Below are 17,735 nucleotides of genomic sequence, written 5' to 3'. Positions count from 1 at the left end.
CACCCCCCACCCACAAGGGGCTTGGCTCTGGCACAGCCAGATAGCGGGCCCTTCCTGATTCAATTCCCAGTACCCTATTTCTCGGGCTTCTTGGGCCACAGCAGCCCCCACCCCACACAAGCACACATCATGCTGGAATGCCATGGTCTGTTTTACAGGCATCTCTCTCACTGACAGGAAAACAGCACCAGGATTCTACACAGCACAAAGCTTGGGGGTCCTCAGTAGTGGAAGGAAGGAGAGGAAGGACAGTCCATCCACCCTGGCTGTCAATTAATCAGAGGGTACCCGCCCCCACCCCCTACTCCCCTGCAGTACGTGGTCTTCAGAGTGGCCTAGTGAAAGGCCTTCCCTTTTTCTTGATCTTTGGGATCCCCCTCTGAGAGACTCTGATTTCCTCTGGAGAGGAGTTCAGGCTCCTCCAGAGTTTGGGGGACTCCCCATTCCCTGCTTACCCAGGCATAATAGCAAGTTCTGCCCTTCTCCCCCAGCCTGGCCCTCCATGCAGAAGGAAACTCTGGTTTACCAGCAGAGTTTTGGGAAGCGGCTTACCACACACTGATCAGATCCTATGAATCTGCCCCACCCCAGGTCCTATCCAGTCCAAACCCCTTGAGATGCCTGGCACCCAGGCCAGCAGCCACTGGGACAGGGCCCTCTTCAGACTCTGTACTTGGGTGGCGGAGACTTCCTGACCACCAGCTGTGCCTAAGCCTTCTCTCAGAAGGGTTCAGGGTCACACAGTCTGGGGTTGGTGGGGAAAGTCACAGCTCCTCTATTTTTTGGCTCTGTGGGCAAGCCGCTTCCCCCTCCCCCTCCAGAACTACCACTGGTTGAGGATTTATTATCAAAAACCAGCTGTGAACTCCTTGGATCTGCAGGCACTCTGTGACGTGTTCTAATCATGACCATTTGACTGATGAGCAACTGAGAGGTTAAGGGGCTTGCCTAAGGTGACACAGCCCAGCAGGGCACACCACAGTTTGCTTGCTTTTCACACTCCTGCCTCATATGCTTGTTGTAAGATTTAAATGAGATCACATCTATCATGTGATGTACGGCTGAGGGCCACATTCAAGGAGTGTGAACTGCTTGCCTTCTTCCCTTGCTCACCCACTGTTGCAGGGAAAAGCTCATTCTGACTCCATGTTGGAACTGTTTCATTGACTTGCTTTTCATTGCTTTTGTTATTATAATCATACATAATGGCCTGCCTCAGAGAACCCCTGACCAATAAACCAAAGTGCCTCTGTTCAGGACCCTGTACACCTGTGGATGGAAGGAAGGAAGAAATTAACACATTCCTTTTCTGAAGCTTGCCATTCTAAGAGATATTTGCAAGATTAACAGCCTTTGTTTCCTCACCTCCCCCATCTCTGATCTATAAAAGAACCTGGCATCCAGACCCCAATAAGATGGTTATTTTGAGACATTAGTCCACCATCTTTTCCATCAGCCAGCTTTTCAAATAAAGTTATATTCCCTGCCTCAGCACCTCATCCCCGATCCACTGGCCTGTCTTTCAGGGAGCAGAGCAAGCTTGCCTCAGTAACACCACCAGCACGGAGCTAGCTGTTCCTCTGCTGGGTGGAAGGAGGAGAAGCGTGAGGAAGTATAGAGGACGGAGCACCTTAAAGCAATCTGGGGGTCTCCCCGAAGGAGGCAATGTCTATAGCTAGGTCTGAAAGGATTGGGGAGCATGTTGCTGTGTGTCTCGGGGAAAGGCACAGCATTGCTCTGTCTCTCTGCTTATAGAAGGAGCTCCTGTGAGGAAGGAAGGAGATTTGTAAATAGCAGGTGTGGCCTCATTATATCGAGGGACATTGTTATCAATAACCATGTGTAGGTAACAAGCTGAGGTTCAGGAAGCTGGCCTTGCCTTCCCAGAGAGCCAGGAGGAGTAATCAGTGTCTAGGGTGGGGTGGAGGAGGAGAATCTGCCTTCGGATTCCATGCAGCTCCAGGGTGTGTGTGTGTTGGGGGTAGGGTGGGGAGGAATGTCCTCCCTTCCAGGCTTTTATATTCTACTGTGCCTCCACTCCAGTATTCCTGCCTGGAAAATCCCATGGACAGAGGAGCCTGGTAGGCTGCAGTCCATGGGGTCGCTAGGAGTCGGACACGACTGAGCGACTTCACTTTTACTTTTCACTTTCATGCATTGGAGAAGGAAATGGCAACCCACTCCAGTGTTCTTGCCTGGAGAATCCCAGGGACGGCGGAGCCTGATGGGCTGCCGTCTCTGGGGTGGCACAGAGTCGGACACGACTAAGGCGACTTAGCCGCAGCAGCAGTGCCTCCAGCCAGGAACCCTACTTAAGGGTAGTATTCTCTTCTCTGCTTTGGCTCACAATGTTCCTTCCAACGGCAATACCATTTCTCCTCTCCATGACCACAGGCTAAGAATCACACTGGGCAGTGGAAGGGAGGGGGGGATCCCAAGGCAGCCACCTTGTACTGGTTACCTTCTTTTATCCAACAAAGGCTTGATAGGCATCTCTCTACACAGGCTCTCCACAGGCTCTCCACATGACCCTTAGGGTAGAGAAGAAGAGGGCAGGGTCATGCCTTCAGGAGCTCATGGTCAGCTGACACTCTACAAACATTTTAGGGTTTACAGCAATTTCTCACACTGATTTTGTTCAACACTCACTTCAGTCTGTGAGGCAGGTTTCATGGTTCCCATTTTGCAGATAAGGAAACTGAGGTTCGGAAAGTTACAAAGGTAACATCTAAGTGATGCTGAAAAGGAAGGGATAAGATGCTGATTAAGTGAAGACACTTTGTGAAGTGTCTCTGGATTAAGACAAGCCTCAGTGGGGCTGGGACTGCAGAATCTTAAGTGACCCCGTTGGGTCTCACCAGCCTTATCCTGGCCTGAGTGGGCCCCGCTCATGCTCAGAGAGATCGGAGAGAACACCTGGCCGCTGAGCATACAACTTGACAGTCCTGAGACTAGACCCTGAACGCTGAGAAAACTGCCCTCCACCCAACTCCTAACTACAGGGCAGAGACAGGGAAATGGGTGTCTTAGAGGGGAGGGCAGAGTTGGTGAGGAGCAACAGTGGGGAAGCACAGCCTGTGAGCTGAGACTGGGGCATGACCCCTGGCTGTCAGCACACAAATGCACTCTCCTGATGCCAGCCTGCTGTGTGACTTTGGGAAAGCCCCAACCTTCTCTGAGTCCCTGCTTCCCAGCTCTCTCCAGACTCAAATTCCTAAGGATCCTCCAGCTCTCGATTGAGTGGCACCCTTTCTGCAGCCCCCGGGTGGCCTTTACTTCCTCTTTCTCGCTATTGTGCCCAGCCTCTGCTGCCCAGCTCAGTGGCTCAAGCGTCATCCTTACTCTTGGAACCTGCAGTCCTAGGCCTGCTCTGCCCTCTGACTCAGGCAGGCCTGAACTTTGGGATCTAAGCAGGTGACCTGGGTGGTTGTGCCCCATGATTGGGCTTTGACCTTTGGCATGTCCACCTGGTCCCTCCCTCCTCCATGGCACACACCTGTCCCCAGTCCTAGGGCAGCCCAGGAAATGCAAGGGACCAGGTTTTTCAGAGAAGGCAGCAGCACTGCACCGAGGGGCTTTTCATCTATCATGAGATGGCCCAGAGAGGCAGTCCTTCCACCCCTCCAGCTCCTCTCTAGGTAACAGCCCAATCCCGGCTGGGAATGCTCCACCCCATCTGACCTCTCAGGCCAAACGTGCGCAGGCCTGTTTTACTGAGGGATATTTGTCCTAAAGGACAAGTGGACTCACTGAAGCGACTTGGCGAACCTCCCAGCATCCTTATACCTGGTCCACTTTGCATGCGTTAGTTGCTCAGTCGTGTACGACTCTTTACAACTCTATGGGCTACAGCCCGCCAGGCTCCTTTGTCCATGGGATTCTCCAAGCCAGAATACTGGAGTGGGTTGCCAGTTCCTTCTCCAGGGAATCTTCCTGACCCAGGGATCAAACCCAGGTCTTCACATTACCGGCAAATTCTTTATCCTCTGAGCCACCAGAGAAGCCCTGGTTCTCTTTAGGGATGGGGAAATCACCCCTTCCTCAGAAGGTATGGGGCCTAACCAGAATTGAGATAGGTTTGTAGAAATTTGCCCTCACTGGCTGCACCGAGAATGAGAGGACAGACTAAGGAGCCCTTCTCCAGCCTCCTAAGGGAGAGGGCAATGGCAACCCACTCCAGTACTCTTGCCTGGAGAATCCCATGGATGGAGGAGCCTGGTGGGGTGCAGTCCATGGGGTCAGTGAAGAGTTGGACATGACTGAGCGACTTCACTTTCATTTTCCACTTTCATGCTTTGGAGAAGGAAATGGCAACCCACTCCAGTGTTCTTGCCTGGAGAATCCCGGGGATGGAGGAGCCTAGTGGGTTGCCCTCTATGGGGTCGCAGTCGGACACGACTGAGGCGACTTAGCAGCAGCTGCAGCAGCAACATAACTGTACTAGCGAAGAGTCACATATTTAATGCCAACACTTCTAAGCCTTACGACACCACCATTATGATATAATTTAATCCTAGTTTTACCGAAATGAGGAAACTAAAGCTCACCGAGGTCAAGTGGCAGGCACAAGTTCACAGAGCTAAAAGGCGGCAATGAATGAAGGGTCTAACGGAGGCGTGTGATGGGCGCGCCGCGCGATGGCTTCGCGGAGAGCGGGGGGTACAGAGTGTGCATAGCGCCGGCGGCCCGGTCCCCGGAGGGCTGGCAGAGGCAGGTCCTCTTCACCCCGGGACTCAGGGGAGCACAAACTCCCAGAGGCCCGGCACGGCTCTGCCCCTGCTGCGCGGGCCGCCCCGCCCCCGCTCCGCCCCCAGCCCGCCCCGCCCGGGACCGCAGACGGCGCCCGGCGGCGGCGCGAACGGCAGCGAGGAGGGTGGCTCTGGGCTCGGTGCTCACCGCGACTTCCCGCGCAGGGCCCGGCCGGACCAGGACGCGCGTCCTCAGCGGCGCTGGAGGATGCGGCCCCGGTGCCGGGCAGCAGCAGCGGGAAGCCGGGTGCCCTGCAGGTAGGAGCTCGCCCACTCGGCGGGCGCGGAAACTTGGGCCGAGTTTGCGGGCGGCGCGTGGGGAAGGGGCGGGTGGCGCTGCCCCAGGGCGCCCCTACCGGCCGGTCCCGGGATGGAGCGCGCTGGGCCTGGGCCGAGGTGGCGTGGCTCCTTCTTGCCGAGGAGGGGGGCCCCCGGCGGGCGGGCTGCGGGCAGGGGTCGCGCCGCTGCCCCGACTTTCCCTGGATTTCGAGGCCCCGGGGGCCCGGTAGCGCTCTGGAGCTCGGGTGACCGATCCGGCGCGGGGCTGGCGAAGAGGAGCTAAGGCCGAGCCCCCGGGCCTCCCGCGGGGCCCGGCTCACGTGGACTGCCCGGGCGGAGATGAGGGGGCGGCGGGGGCCTGGCCTGGGGGCGGCTGGCACTGAGACGCCTTGGGGCCCTGGACGCGCCCTGCTGGGACGGGACGGCCCTGCGGTTTCCTTGCTAAGGCTTGACTCACCCTCTGGCCGCAGCCCAGGCTGGCGGGATCGCCCGGAGGCGGTGGCTGCCCGAACTCTGCTGCCTGGCCGCCCCCTACCCCAGCCCTCCCGCCAGTTTTTAGATGTCGGTGTGCGGGGCCCCGAGCGAGGGGAGAACGCAGTTCTGGAGGGGAGTGTGTGCAGATACGGGCCAGGCACGTACTTGCAGGCGCGGGTTTGCATGGGTGGCGGCCTGTGTATCGGCCTGCTGGGGTGCACGTGCGCCCCAGCGCCGCCGGGTAGAGCATGGGGACACCCGGAAGCCGGCGGGGTCGGGTGCGGCAGCAGCCCCAAAGCCAGGTCGGTTGAGGGCCCCAGACACTGGAGTTCAGGGCGAGGCAGGTAGAGGACAGGGGCGTGGAGCGGATCCCGCCACCCTTCCCCCACCGCTAGAGCCTGGGCTGCCCCTAGATGCGGTTGTAGCGTAGGCAGGGCCCAAAACCTCAGCCGGGGGAGGTGTGAGAACACGGGAAGCGGAGCCGATTCAGCCTCTAAAAGGCGCTGGCCACAGCTGGGCAGGATCGCTCTCTTCTTCCTGGTCTTGTCCAATGTCTATCAGGAGACCCCTTAGGCGTTGGAACTGGGCCAGGGAGCTGTTTGCGCCCCCTGCTGTTTAGGGCAGGGATGGCACGGCGGCGGTGGGCTCCTCTCCTGGGCGCTGCTTGAGAATGGGGCTCCCAGCCCAGCTCCAACTTGTCAGGAAGCCGCTGGATGGCCCCAAGAGTGATGTGACCCTGCTCCCTGGAGCCCTGCCCTTCTTCAAACAATTGCTTGCCTCTTCAGGTGTGTGAGGGAAGGAGGCACCTACACTTGGGCTACCACTTAGCGTGGAGAGGGGCCTTGCCTTGAGGGGTTGTGTGCTGGGCTCTCTACCTCCTAATAGCAGGAGGTTGTGTTACCCCCATACCCTTCATAGCTCTCTGCTGGTTCCCTGGAGCCCTCATCTCTCCCCCAAGATTTGGGGGTCCCAAGTGGCCTCACCTTTATTGGATGAGTCCCAGGGGTGTCACAGGAAGTCCCCAGGGCAAAGGGCACACAATGCGCAGAGCCCAGGAGAGAATGGCTCTTGGGGGCTGGGGCTGGGTATGGAGAAGGTCCCAAGGAGTGTGTGGGGGAAGTGAGACTAGAGCCCACACTTAATTAACCCAGAGCTCCCCAAGGGCAGGGGTCTCAAACCCCACCCCCAAACCATACAACCACTTCTTGCAAAGCTGCTGTGCACCGGGGTGGGAGGCTTTCCCCTTGGGATGCACGCCCTGTTGTAGGGCACTGCCATCAGTATTGTGGCCCCGATGCCCCTTCCTGTCTTCTCAGGACCATCCACTTCTTCATGCTGGTCTGAGGTTAGAATCTGGCCAGGAGGTGAGACAACTGTCTGAGTGTTGCCTGGCTTCCTTGGTATACTTAGGCTGGAATAAGGGTGGTCACTGGCTCCCATAATACCCTTGGCTTGTGCCAGTCTAACTCGGAGCCTGTGGGTGTTATTGATCACCAGCTGAAGGGAGAGAACTGCAGGGGTTGTTGGGGGGTGGAGGTTGGTCTTGGCTTGGTGACAGAACCCTGTGACACCTGGCCCATGGCCTAATCATAGCAAGATTGAGCTGATTCATCCTTCCTAAGCCACCTGAGGGTTTCGGGGAGCAGGGCACTGGGGGAGGTAGAAGCAGGTCAGTGTGGTTCTAGCAGGCTGGCCTCAGATGACCTCTCCTGGGCCATGGGGTACCTGCTGCCTTGAGGAAATCCACGTTGACCTCTCTGGGTCTTGCTTGGCCTAGCTTGGGGACCTTAGAGTCTCTCTGGCACTTTTTTCCTTCAGTACAAGGGGGTCATTGCCAACTAGCACTTCATGACCGTGGAAGCTCCTCCCTGGATATTCACAGCATCTCGCCTCCCCACCTGCTCCACGGTCCTGTGCTGCCCCCGTGCGCCTTGGGACAGCTGCAGCTTGGGGCTGGGATGGACACAGGCGCTCCTCCTGCACTTTCGTGGGAGCTTCCTGTTGCTGCCACAGCGCCATCTGCTGGACAGTCTTTGCTCTCCTGGTGGGGTTGGTTTTAGGGTGAGGGTGGGGGTTACACCAAAGGTTCCCCTGGGCCACTTCTCCTGGGGACTGCTACTCTCTAAAACCAAGCCAGTATGTGTCCTTCTGAGCCTGGGGACTTGGTTCCAGGTCTGGCTGCCACTTTTTAATAAGACTGACAGGTCAGAAAGTGAGATCTAGAGTGTCACAGGAAATCTGGATTTGTAGACAATGCCTGATTCCACACCTTGCCTGCTGTAGGGATCTGGAAATCACTGTGGCATCTAAGACTTAAGAGCTTGTAGTGGGAAGTAGGAAGCCTGCTTCTCGTCCCATCTCTTCCGTCAATGACTGGGATAAACAGGACTCCTCATCTGTATATGGATGGAAGTAGGAACAGGAGGAGTGTCCAAGCAAAGTGGCCCTCAGACTGTGCTCCCCAGAGTCTGAGACTTCAGAGGGGGTCTTGGGAGTCATGTGGAGGAAAGCTGAACTGAAGGGACTCCAGGAGTGGGGGTAGGGGTATAGTAGAGCTGCTGCTAAGTCGCCTCAGTCGTGTCCGACTCTGTGTGACCCCATGGACGGCAGCCCACCAGGCACCTCCATCCCTGGGATTCTCCAGGCAAGAACACTGGAGTGGGTTGCCATTTCCTTCTCCAATGCATGAAAGTGAAAAGTGAAAGTGAGGTCGCTCAGTCGTGTCCGACTCTTCAAGATCCCATGGACTGCAGCCCACCAGGCTCCTCCATCCATGGGATTCTCCAAGCAAGAGTACTGGAGTGGGGTGCCATTGCCTTCTCCGATAGTAGAGCTGCTGTGTAAGAATTCTTTAAGCAAAAGATTTTACAGCTTTAGAAATAAAGTTGGCTCATGCGTGCATTCATTCATCCGTACATAAATGGATGTACTTAGCATATATGAATCCGTGCATGAATGGGTGTACTTAGTATCCATACATGATTGTACTTAGCATCTACTAAGTGCCAAGTTCTTAGGCATGGCATTAAGTCAGTGAGAACAGCAGTTCTCTGTTGCTTGCCTGTGGCCTGTTTTTTTGACAGCCCCTGCCTCTCTTCTCTCTCCCAGGTCAGCGTTTGAGTAGCTGGGGCCCTGGAGGGCTTGAAGCCTTCACAGTGATGGCGGAGAAGCGGCCACTGGGGACCCTGGGGCCTGTGATGTATGGGAAGCTGCCCCGCCTAGAGGCAGACTCCGGGCCCGGCCACAGCCTGCCCCCCTCTGCTGGTAACCAGGACCCCTGCAGCTACAAGGGTGCCTACTTCTCCTGCCCCATGGGGGCTCCTCCTAAGACAGGGTCTGAGCGATTGGCTTCCTGGACCCCATACCCACCCTTGTACCCTACCAACATGGCAGGACCCCCACTCCGAGCAAACAGTCTTCTGACCAGCTGCCTGCTCTACCGCCCGCCCACAGAAAGTTCTGAGAAGGTGCAGGACGCTGGCCCTGTCGAGCTCCTGCCCTTTGGTCCCCAGTCTCACTCCTACCCAGGTCCCCCACTGGCAGCACCCAAACCTGTCTACCGTAGCCCGCTGTGTTACGGGCTCTCGACTTGCCTGGGAGAGGGGGCACCGAAGAAGCCTCTAGATGTTGACTGGACGCTGGTGACCGGATCCTTGTTACCGCCAGTGGACCCGTCTTGTTCTCTGCCCCCAGCCTCTGGCAAGGGCCAGTTCCTGGATGGCACCTTCTTGCGTGGGGTGCCAGCTGGGGCGTCTGACAAAGACTCCTCGGCGAGCTTCTCCCCCTGCCAGGCCTTCTTGGAGAAGTACCGGGCCCTCCACAGCACAGGCTTCCTGGCCTCGAAGTATGCGAGTCCTTACTCTGGGGACCCCAAGCAGGCGTTGTCTGAGGGCCCCCCGAGTCCTTGGACCCAGCTGGCCCAACCCCTAGGACCAACCTGCCAGGACGCAGTGCCCCCTCACTATCCGCTGCCCCACCCCACACAGCCCGTGCCTTGCTTGCCAGCCTGTCGCCACCCAGAGAAGCCGGGCAGCTATGGCTCAGTGCTCCCACTGCAGCCACTGGGAGCCCCCAAGGGGGCTGGGTACCCGGCTGGTGGGCTGAACAGCCCCTACCTGAGGCAGCAGGCCGTTCAGACACCCTATATGCCCCCTGTGGGGCTGGACACTTACGCCTACCCCTCCGCTCCCCTCCCAGCACCTTCGCCAGGCCTCAAGCTGGAGCCACCTCTCACCCCACGCTGCCCACTGGACTTTGCCCCCCAAACGCTGGGCTTCCCTTATGCCCGGGAGGACCTCTCTCTCTATGGAGCATCCCCAGGGCTTGGAGGGACGCCACCTTCCCAGAACAATGTGCAGGCCTTGCCAAAGCCCGGGGCCTTCCAGCGGGCATGCCAGCCTCTGCCTGCCAGCCAGCCATGCTCAGAGCTCACGAGGCCTGCAGAGAAGCCCGTGCAGGAAGCCGAGGAGAAGATGTGGCTGCCCGGCTGCAGAAAGGAGCATCCCCAGCCGCAGCCGCAGGCCAAGCCCCAGCCCCGGCCCGATGAGCACCCCGGGGCACCCATTGTCATCGGAGATAGTCCAGTTCCGCGCACCCCACCGCCGCTCCCACCCTGTGCCCAGGAGCGCCAGTCTCTGCCACAGAATGAGGGCTCACTGCCCCCCAGCTCTCCACCTATGCCGGTCATCGACAATGTCTTCAGCCTGGCCCCCTACCGTGACTACCTGGACGTGCCAGCACCCGAGGCCCCAGCTGAGCCTGAACCGGCCCCAGCCCCCAACGAGAGCCACGACAAAGACTGTGGAAGGTCCCTACCTGCCCAGGAAGCTCCCTCCAGTGAGCACCCCTCACATAAGGAGGAGGTCGCTCTGGACTTGAGTGTGAAGAAGACCGCCGCCGAGGCCTCCCCCACCAAGGTCCCTCATCCCATGGGACGTGCCAAGCCTACCCCAGCCGTGGATATGCTGGCCGCAGGAAGCAATGTCTCCAACGTGCCAGGTACGGGGGACATGGTCTCCAATCCGCAGGGCCTGCCAAAGGCAGTCACAGAGGCGTCAGAACCACCTGGGGTGCCAGTGACCACAGAGGCCACCCCAAGGACCAACTTCCACAGCTCGGTGGCCTTCATGTTTCGAAAGTTCAAGATCATCCGGCCAGCACCCTTGCCTGCAGCTGTGGTCCCCGCCGCGCCCACCTTGGCCCCTGCCCCGGCCCAGCCCACACCCACCCCGACTCCCACCCCCGTGCCCCCTGGACTACAGATGCTCACCCAGCCCTTGCCCGTGGCCTGCTTCGGCCTGACACTGCCCAGCCCTCCAGCTGTAGCCATGGCCTCCCCCGCCTCCGTGCCTGCCCCAGCTCCATCGCCCGCACCAGCTCCGGCTCCGGCTCCGGCTCCGGCTCCGGCTCCGGCTCCCGCTCCAGTTGCTGGCCCCTCCCCAGCTTCTACCCCCGCCACGGCCGACTCCTCAGAGCAGCACTTCGCAGGACTGCATGCATCCTTGTGTGACGCCATCTCGGGCTCCGTGGCCCACTCCCCACCTGAAAAGCTGCGCGAGTGGCTCGAGACGTCTGGGCCCTGGGGCCGGGCGGCGTGGCAGGACTGCCAGCGCGTGCAGGGGCTGCTGGGCAAGCTGCTGTCGCAGCTGCAGAGCTTCGTGTGCACGCAGCAGTGCCCCTTCCCCCACGTGGTGAGGGCCGGGGCCATCTTCGTACCCATCCACCTGGTGAAGGAGCGGCTGTTCCCGCGGCTGCCACCTGCCTCCGTGGACCACGTGCTGCAGGAGCACCGCGTGGAACTGCGGCCCACCACACTGTCGGAGGAGCGGGCCCTGCGGGAGCGTGCCCTGCACGGCTGCACCTCGCGCATGCTGAAGCTGCTGGCGCTGCGCCAGCTGCCCGACATCTACCCGGACCTGCTGGGCCTGCAGTGGCGAGACTGCGTCCGCCGCCAACTGGGTGAGCATGGGGCCACCCCCGTAGCCGCCGGAGCTGTGTGAGCGAGTGACAGGTGTGTGGGCTGTGAGAGTGGTCACCGCTGGGGGCTGAGGGATTCCTGGGCCTCTGGGAAGGACTCATCCCGGTACTGGGGAAAGGCAGGGGCTGGCTTTCTGGGGGGGCCCCCATCCTTCTTCACCCCCAGTGTCAACGAGCACCTTCACAGCCTCCTCTGTCAGCCCCTGAGCATGTCAGCTTGCCAGCTGCTCTGTCCCCAGGGAAACTTGGCCTTCCCTCCACGATCCCTGCTCCCCCACTTCCTCCGTTGTGCCTTTTCCATCTTTGGTGCAAGTTTCTCGTCTCTTGTTCTTGGGGCTCTGACCAGGCCCCGTGTCCTGTCTGAGGTCATTTCCCCTTGTGTGTGTCCTGCCCCGCCTCCACACTTCGGAGCTCAAGCCCCAAGTCGCCGACTGCTTGTTGGGCTTCTGCACCTGGGGTCTCTCCTGACCCTTAGCTTCACCTCTGCCTGAGCTTGCTTTCCACCCCCGTCTGTCCCGGCCCAGCGAGCAGCACTGTACTCAGCCAGCGCTCAGTAGTTCCCCAGTCCTCCCAGGTAGACACTGGAGTTGCTTGTGAGTCGGTGCCGTTCTGCGGTTTGCTTTTCCCTGCCATGTGAAGTCTGCGTGGTGTGCTCCCCTGTGACCTTCTTGTGTCTGAGAGCGTCTTCTGCATCAGATCAGGCATCTGGACCTTGCCCTCAGGAGGGGCTGCAGTGCCGCCCAGGTGGACCGTGGCCATCGCACTTAGCCAGGGCTTTGGTGATGGCGCCAAGTGGTGTCTGTTGCTGCCTGTCCTTCTTCAGGACATTTGGCATCGAAGGCTGAGGCCCCCTCTGTAGTCCGCCGCCCACCTGACCTTCCGTCCTCCAGGCCTCTGGCTCTGTCTCTCCAGAAACTCTTTCCTGTCCCCTTCCCATCCTGGCAGCCTTCCCCTGGACTTTGATCTGGTCCAGGCTCCATAGAGAGGAGACCTGAGGCAACAAGGGATAGATGTGGAGCTTGGGGTCTGAGTGAAGAGCATTGCTGACCCCTGAGCACTTGAGAGATTGAGTCATTTGCCCTAATGGGGTGCAAAGAACATGGAAATACAAGTATTCTATTCTTGGATGAGAAGGAATGAAGGTGGGTGGGTGTCGATGCCTCCCTCACAAGCCCTCCAGCCATTTGGGCTCTCTGGGGCCCACAGAGGGGCGGGTCATTTTTCCTGCGCTGGGCAGTGGGGTCCAGACCGAGCCTACGAGAGTGGGGCCCAGCTTCCTGCCTCTGGCTGCGTTTTGGGGCCCTGGTCTCCACCCTCCCGTATCTTTGTGGAGCTGCTCCTCAGAGGTGTCCTTAGACAGGGCTCCCCTGACAGCCTGCCTTCCAAGCAGGAGCCCCCTTTCACCCCCTCCCCCTGGGCAGTGTTCTCAGCCCAGCCTTGCCTGGGCTCTGTCCCTTGTTCTGGCTCTGGGGGTGATGTGGCAGGGCCCCCTCTGTTCCTCAGTTCCCACAGCTGTTCACTGAGCCTTTAGATCAGACCAGTGGTGTCTGGCCTGTTGAGCCCCTTTCCTCTCGTTCTTGTGCCCAGACAGGCCCTGGCGGGGTCCCCTCATCAGATTGAGCGCTGGCATCACCTGGGGAGAGGCCTGCCCTTTTGGCTTGACGGGCTTGACAGTCTTGCCCATGGGCACGTGCTGGGGAGGGTCATGATGTCTGTGACCTTACCAGGGCTGCCCTCACCCGGGACAGCAGAACCACTGGTTTAGCTGGTTTTGGGGGCCCAAAGATGGGACCTGAGGGTGTTCTGGGTCTATGGCCTGACAGTCTGTTCATTTTCCAGGTGACTTTAACACCAAGCCTGGATCAGTGCCCTCTTCGGAATCCACCGTGGCCAGAGACGAGCCAGGGAGCCTAGACCTGATTTGGAAGTCAGCTGCCTCCAAAGCCAAAAAGCCAGGGAGGAAGCCGCCGACTCCTGGCCCAGAGAAAGCAGAGGCGACTGCTGTGGGGGGGTCACAAGGTGCCTCCCCCACCCCTGCTGCTGGCGCCACGGTGAAGGCACGCTTCCGCAGCCTGCTTGAATCTGCCTGGCTCGATGGCCTGGCACTGCCCACTTGGGGCCACAAGGCCTCGGGACCGGACCGGACCGCACCACGCCCGCAGCTGTTGGGCAGCCAGAGCCACCAGCTGTAGCCTTAGGTCACCACTGCTGTTTGGAGATCTGTGGATCGCTCTAAGCCCCGCTTCTGCCGTTCCAGCTACTGAGGGCCAGGAGCGGACATGGCCTTGCGGTTTTTCCAGCCCTTACCCTGCTCGCCACCCCTCACCCCAGGCTGGGCTGAGAGCCCCTGAACTTTTAACTTGAGGGTGTTTATCAGAAAGGATATTTCCTATTAGAGAAAAGGTGTGGGCCTTGGAGCACAACAGACCTGGGCTCGAGTCCTGGCTCCTGTTCCTCGCTGTGTAACCGGGCAGGCCCCTGCCTCTCTTGTGCCCACGGTTCTCCATTTGTAAAATAGCACAACACAGCCTACCTCACAGGGTTGTTGTGGAGTGATGCCCGACACACACCCATCACGGTTTGCTCTCTGCTTCCTGCTCCAGGACAGGAGACGGGAGCTCGGCTGGGGCCTTCCTCTAGGAAGTCCTTGTGTGGCATCTTAGAGTGGTCCCTTGTCCAGTGTACATGGCTCACACACTTTCTAGAGTCATTTCCGAGGGAAGCTTAGAGCTGCAGCCCCAGCGTTCAGGGTTTGACCCTAATCCCCCAGTCGGGAGCTCCCTGAGGGAGCCCCTCCCCTTCCACAGGGGTATAGGGATACAGCCCGGGGCTGGCATCCTTGTCCTGCTGCTTTCACCCCTGGGAGCCCTGGCCTCTGATGAACTGACCCAGTGACTTCCCTGCGCTGCTGCTGTGACCTGGTGCGTTTTCCCAAGGAAGTTGTGTGTTTGCAGGAAGCCAAGCAGCTACAGGGACTCAGGGACTAAAAGGGACAGGCTGAGTGACAGCTCAGCCCTGGAAGTCTCCGAAGATGTCAACTAAGTAAGGACTTTGGCCCTCCCCACACCAGGGTCCCAGCAGCCACTCCTGCTGTGGGTTAGCTCCTTGCAGAGTGCTGAACTGAGCCAGAGGCTGGCAGGTTGGGCCTCTGGCCTAGTTAAGGTTTGTAATAGGGCTGTGGGCCCTGGAGAGAGGCCATTGAACATTAAAAACATTTGGGTGGTTTTTGGACTTGAGGCTTGACTTTGTCTTGGTGAGAGGAGGGGTGTATGTCGTAGGTTGGCTCCACGTGTCGTCACTGGGTCCCTCGCCCTTCATTCACAGTCTGCAGCTCTCTGCTCCCAGCCCACATGTGCCGAGGCTCTCCAGCACCCTCTGCCCGCTAGCTCGGGCCATGTGGGTCCTGGGCTTGCTAGTCTGTAGCCCACTGCCCCATGAGAAATGCTGGTCACCAGACACCATCGCATACCCCTCTCCCAGGACCAAGGACATACCTGCCAAGTTCTGGGTAGGACAGAGCTGTCCCCATCCCCCCACCCCACCCCTGGGACAGCCCCTTTCCCATCTTAGCTGGGCTTAGGTTCCCTTCAGACACCTTGCCTCTGCTGGCCTGTATTCCTACAGGTTTGTTCTCAGGGCTGCTGAGGTTGCTTCCTAACCGTCCATCTGGGCAGAGCCAGTCCATGAGGGCTGGTCACACCTACCAGCATCAACCCTAATATCTGTGGGTTTTCACTGAGCTCAACTACATTATTGTGTAGACCCGTTGCCTCCTGTACTCTAACCATACAGGCCTGAGGAGTGCCCTGGCCATTGATGGCAGAAGGGAAGTATGTGTTCAGTCGTGTACAACTCTTTTTGACCCTATGGATGGTGTAGCTTGCCAAGCTCCTCTATCCATGAAATTCTCCAGGCAAGAATACTGGAGTGGGTCACCATTCCCTTCTTCAGGGGATCTGATGTAGGAATCAAACCCAGGTCTTCTGCATTGCAGGTGGATTCTTCACTGTATGGGCCGTCAGGGAAACCCAAAATGTGAGTTGCCTCTGTGGACTGTACAGGAATTGAACCTACAACCTTGACATTAATTGCACCACACTCATCAACTGAGCTAACCAGGAAACAGGCAACTCTGACACGTGTGACTGTAGGGCAGAACCTGGAGGAAGAACGCAGTGGAAGCTCAGGAGGGGCTTAATGGGGTGGCGTGGTGAGGGCTCAGTGAGAAGGTGTCCTTGCGTCCCAGATGAGATGCTTCCTGCGTGGAAGCCACATAGGAAGATGCGGGTGAAAGGAGTGCCGGGTGTGGCCTGAGGAAAACCACGTGCGGAGGCTCAGGGGTAAAGTCTGGGAAGGATTAGAAGTGTGGCTGGAGTGTGGGAGCAAGGTGAAGAAGGTGGGGCCTGGTTAGGCTCAATCCATCCTGCTGGCAGCTCATTCAGTCCTGCAGTCTGAAGAGCTGGGGTGGGGTTCATGCTGTTTAGAGGAAGGTGAAGAGCAGAGAGTCTGAGTCACTCGGGGTACTAGAGGGAGAGACAGGACTGCACTGAACGCCTTGGGCTTCGTCCTCAGTTGCCAGCGCCTTGGTGGATTTGGCTCTGATTCTTGCTGCTTTACTTTCTTATTTTCTTTTCCCTCCTTCCTTTCCCACCTCTGTCTGTCCCTCCTTTCCTGCCTTCCTTGTACACCTAGAGCGTCCCCTGTTACCTGCCAGAGTGCACATCCTGCCAGCCATTACAGGGCAGGAACTGAGGCCCCGGGAACAGGACTCCGCACCCGAGTCCATGCGTCCACCTGGGGCCCCAGGAGCGGGGCAAGGGCGGAGCAGAGCTGTAGCGAGGGTCGGGGTGGATGCCTCTTGGGACAACTCTGTCCTGGGAGCCCAGCCTGAGGGGAGAGACCTAGCCCTGGCCTGAGGGGCCTATTAAGGGAGCAGATACGACAGTGTTCCAAGGAGCCCCAGCCGAAGTGGTGGGAACGGGTCCAAAGCTCTACCCAGGCCTCCTGTCCGGGAGACAGTGCTACCACCCGTCACAGTTGTTCACAAAGCTCGTTCCATTCTTTGATAGGAATATTGATGGCTAAGAGCTGAGGGCAAGGAAGCCAGGGTGGGGTGTGGAAGCGAGCGTGGTGGCTGCCCGCACCCCTTGAGGAGACTGGAATGGGGCCCACTCCACTGTGTCCATCCAAGTGGCTCTTCTGACCCCACAGTTCCCCTGCAACTGGCTAAGTCTCCTGGGCTGGGCTGCAACCAGGCAGGACTTTTCGAGCAATCCCTTGGTAAATGCTCTCCTGGGCCCCATGGAGAAGGGTCTTAGGCAGAGCCCTGGAATCTAGGTTTTAATTGAACTCCCAAGGGGACACTGAGTCAGGAATCATTTCCAGTAACACAGACTACTACTCCCTCTGGGTCACAGGTGGGGAAAGCAGTCCAGGAACTTGCTGATGGTCGCATCAAGTCAGGCGCTGTGTCCAGACCTAGAGCAGATCAGGGGCCGTGTCCAGTCCTGAGGGTTCGGGGCCAGTGGAGAGCGGAGAACGTTCTGTGCCCGGCTCTGCTCTGCCCTCTGTTGGCTGGGCCCAGACCTGCCCTGGCCTGGGTTCTCTCTGCCCAGGTGGCCTCACTAGGCAACATGTGCAGGCTCTTTCCTTTTACGTTAATAAAATGAGGCAGGTGCTCAGGTGAGCCTTCGATTTGCTTGAGGCCCTGCCCCCTGGCTGCCCAACCTGCTCCACAGCTCAATACAAATGGCCAAGTGTCCCGACCCACTAGTTTTGCAGCCAGGAGTTAAGCCTGCAAGGAGGTGAGTGAGGGGGCAGCTCTGTAGGGCGTCGGGGGTGAGGAAGAGAGCGGGGCTGTGGGGGGTTGAGGGGCATGAAGACACCCCACTCCCAACCTCCACAGCTTCCTCCCTGGCTTGTTGTCACTGAGGGGTTAAGTGAAGGGGCTATTTTTCCTCGGTCCCCGCAGAGGAAATGGAGCAGGGCTCACTCCCACCTGACGGAACATGCCTCTGCTGACCCCAAAAGGCCCTCTAGAGGTGGGAGTGGTCGCCTCAGCCCCTGGGGCCACCTCCAACCCTGCCTGGCCTGGACCCAGCTGAGTAAGCCGGGGTGAGTGCGGGGTGGTATGGGGAAGGCGGCGGGGGGCTCTGGCCGGTGGCACCAGGCCCTGCTGCTGGCTGCTGTCTTCTCTGCCCTCTGGACCTCTGCCCGGGCAGCTTCCCCAGCCCCCACCCCTCGTACTCCTCAAGGGGG

The 17,735-nt window shown here is 58.9% G+C and overlaps 1 protein-coding gene and 1 long non-coding RNA gene across 6 annotated transcripts in view; one reads left to right on the top strand and one right to left on the bottom strand.

Annotated features, from left to right (window-relative positions):
- LOC138423810 (uncharacterized) overlaps nt 1-4,812 on the bottom strand; it is a 54,165-nt gene extending 49,353 nt beyond the window's left edge. For 3 of the 4 annotated variants that reach the window (XR_011250461.1, XR_011250460.1, XR_011250459.1), the window contains exons 1-3: nt 4,548-4,800; nt 2,650-2,738; nt 2,462-2,531 (exon numbers count right to left, since the gene is read on the bottom strand). This is a non-coding gene — a long non-coding RNA (uncharacterized lncRNA). Of the gene's footprint in view, nt 1-2,461; nt 2,532-2,649; nt 2,739-4,547 lie in introns of all 4 variants that reach the window. The other variant, XR_011250458.1, reaches the window with a different exon arrangement.
- Nucleotides 4,813-4,838: 26 nt separating this feature from the next.
- Nucleotides 4,839-14,708, top strand: C18H15orf39 (chromosome 18 C15orf39 homolog). Of its 2 annotated transcripts, none has more exons than XM_069560163.1 (3): nt 4,839-5,006; nt 8,610-11,459; nt 13,317-14,708. In XM_069560163.1, the coding sequence occupies exons 2-3, from the start codon at nt 8,660-8,662 to the stop codon at nt 13,667-13,669; spliced, it is 3,153 nt and encodes a 1,050-aa protein (XP_069416264.1). In that variant the 5' UTR covers nt 4,839-5,006; nt 8,610-8,659; the 3' UTR covers nt 13,670-14,708. The 2 variants fall into 2 exon arrangements, with proteins under 2 accessions (XP_069416264.1, XP_069416265.1); XM_069560164.1 differs by having other exon boundaries at nt 4,841-5,006; nt 8,610-11,511.
- The last annotated feature ends 3,027 nt before the right edge of the window (nt 14,709-17,735 follow it).

The sequence above is a fragment of the Ovis canadensis genome, chromosome 18 (genome assembly GCF_042477335.2).
Source record: "Ovis canadensis isolate MfBH-ARS-UI-01 breed Bighorn chromosome 18, ARS-UI_OviCan_v2, whole genome shotgun sequence".
Lineage (NCBI taxonomy): Eukaryota > Metazoa > Chordata > Mammalia > Artiodactyla > Bovidae > Ovis > Ovis canadensis.
This window is presented reverse-complemented; position numbering and strand designations above follow the sequence as displayed.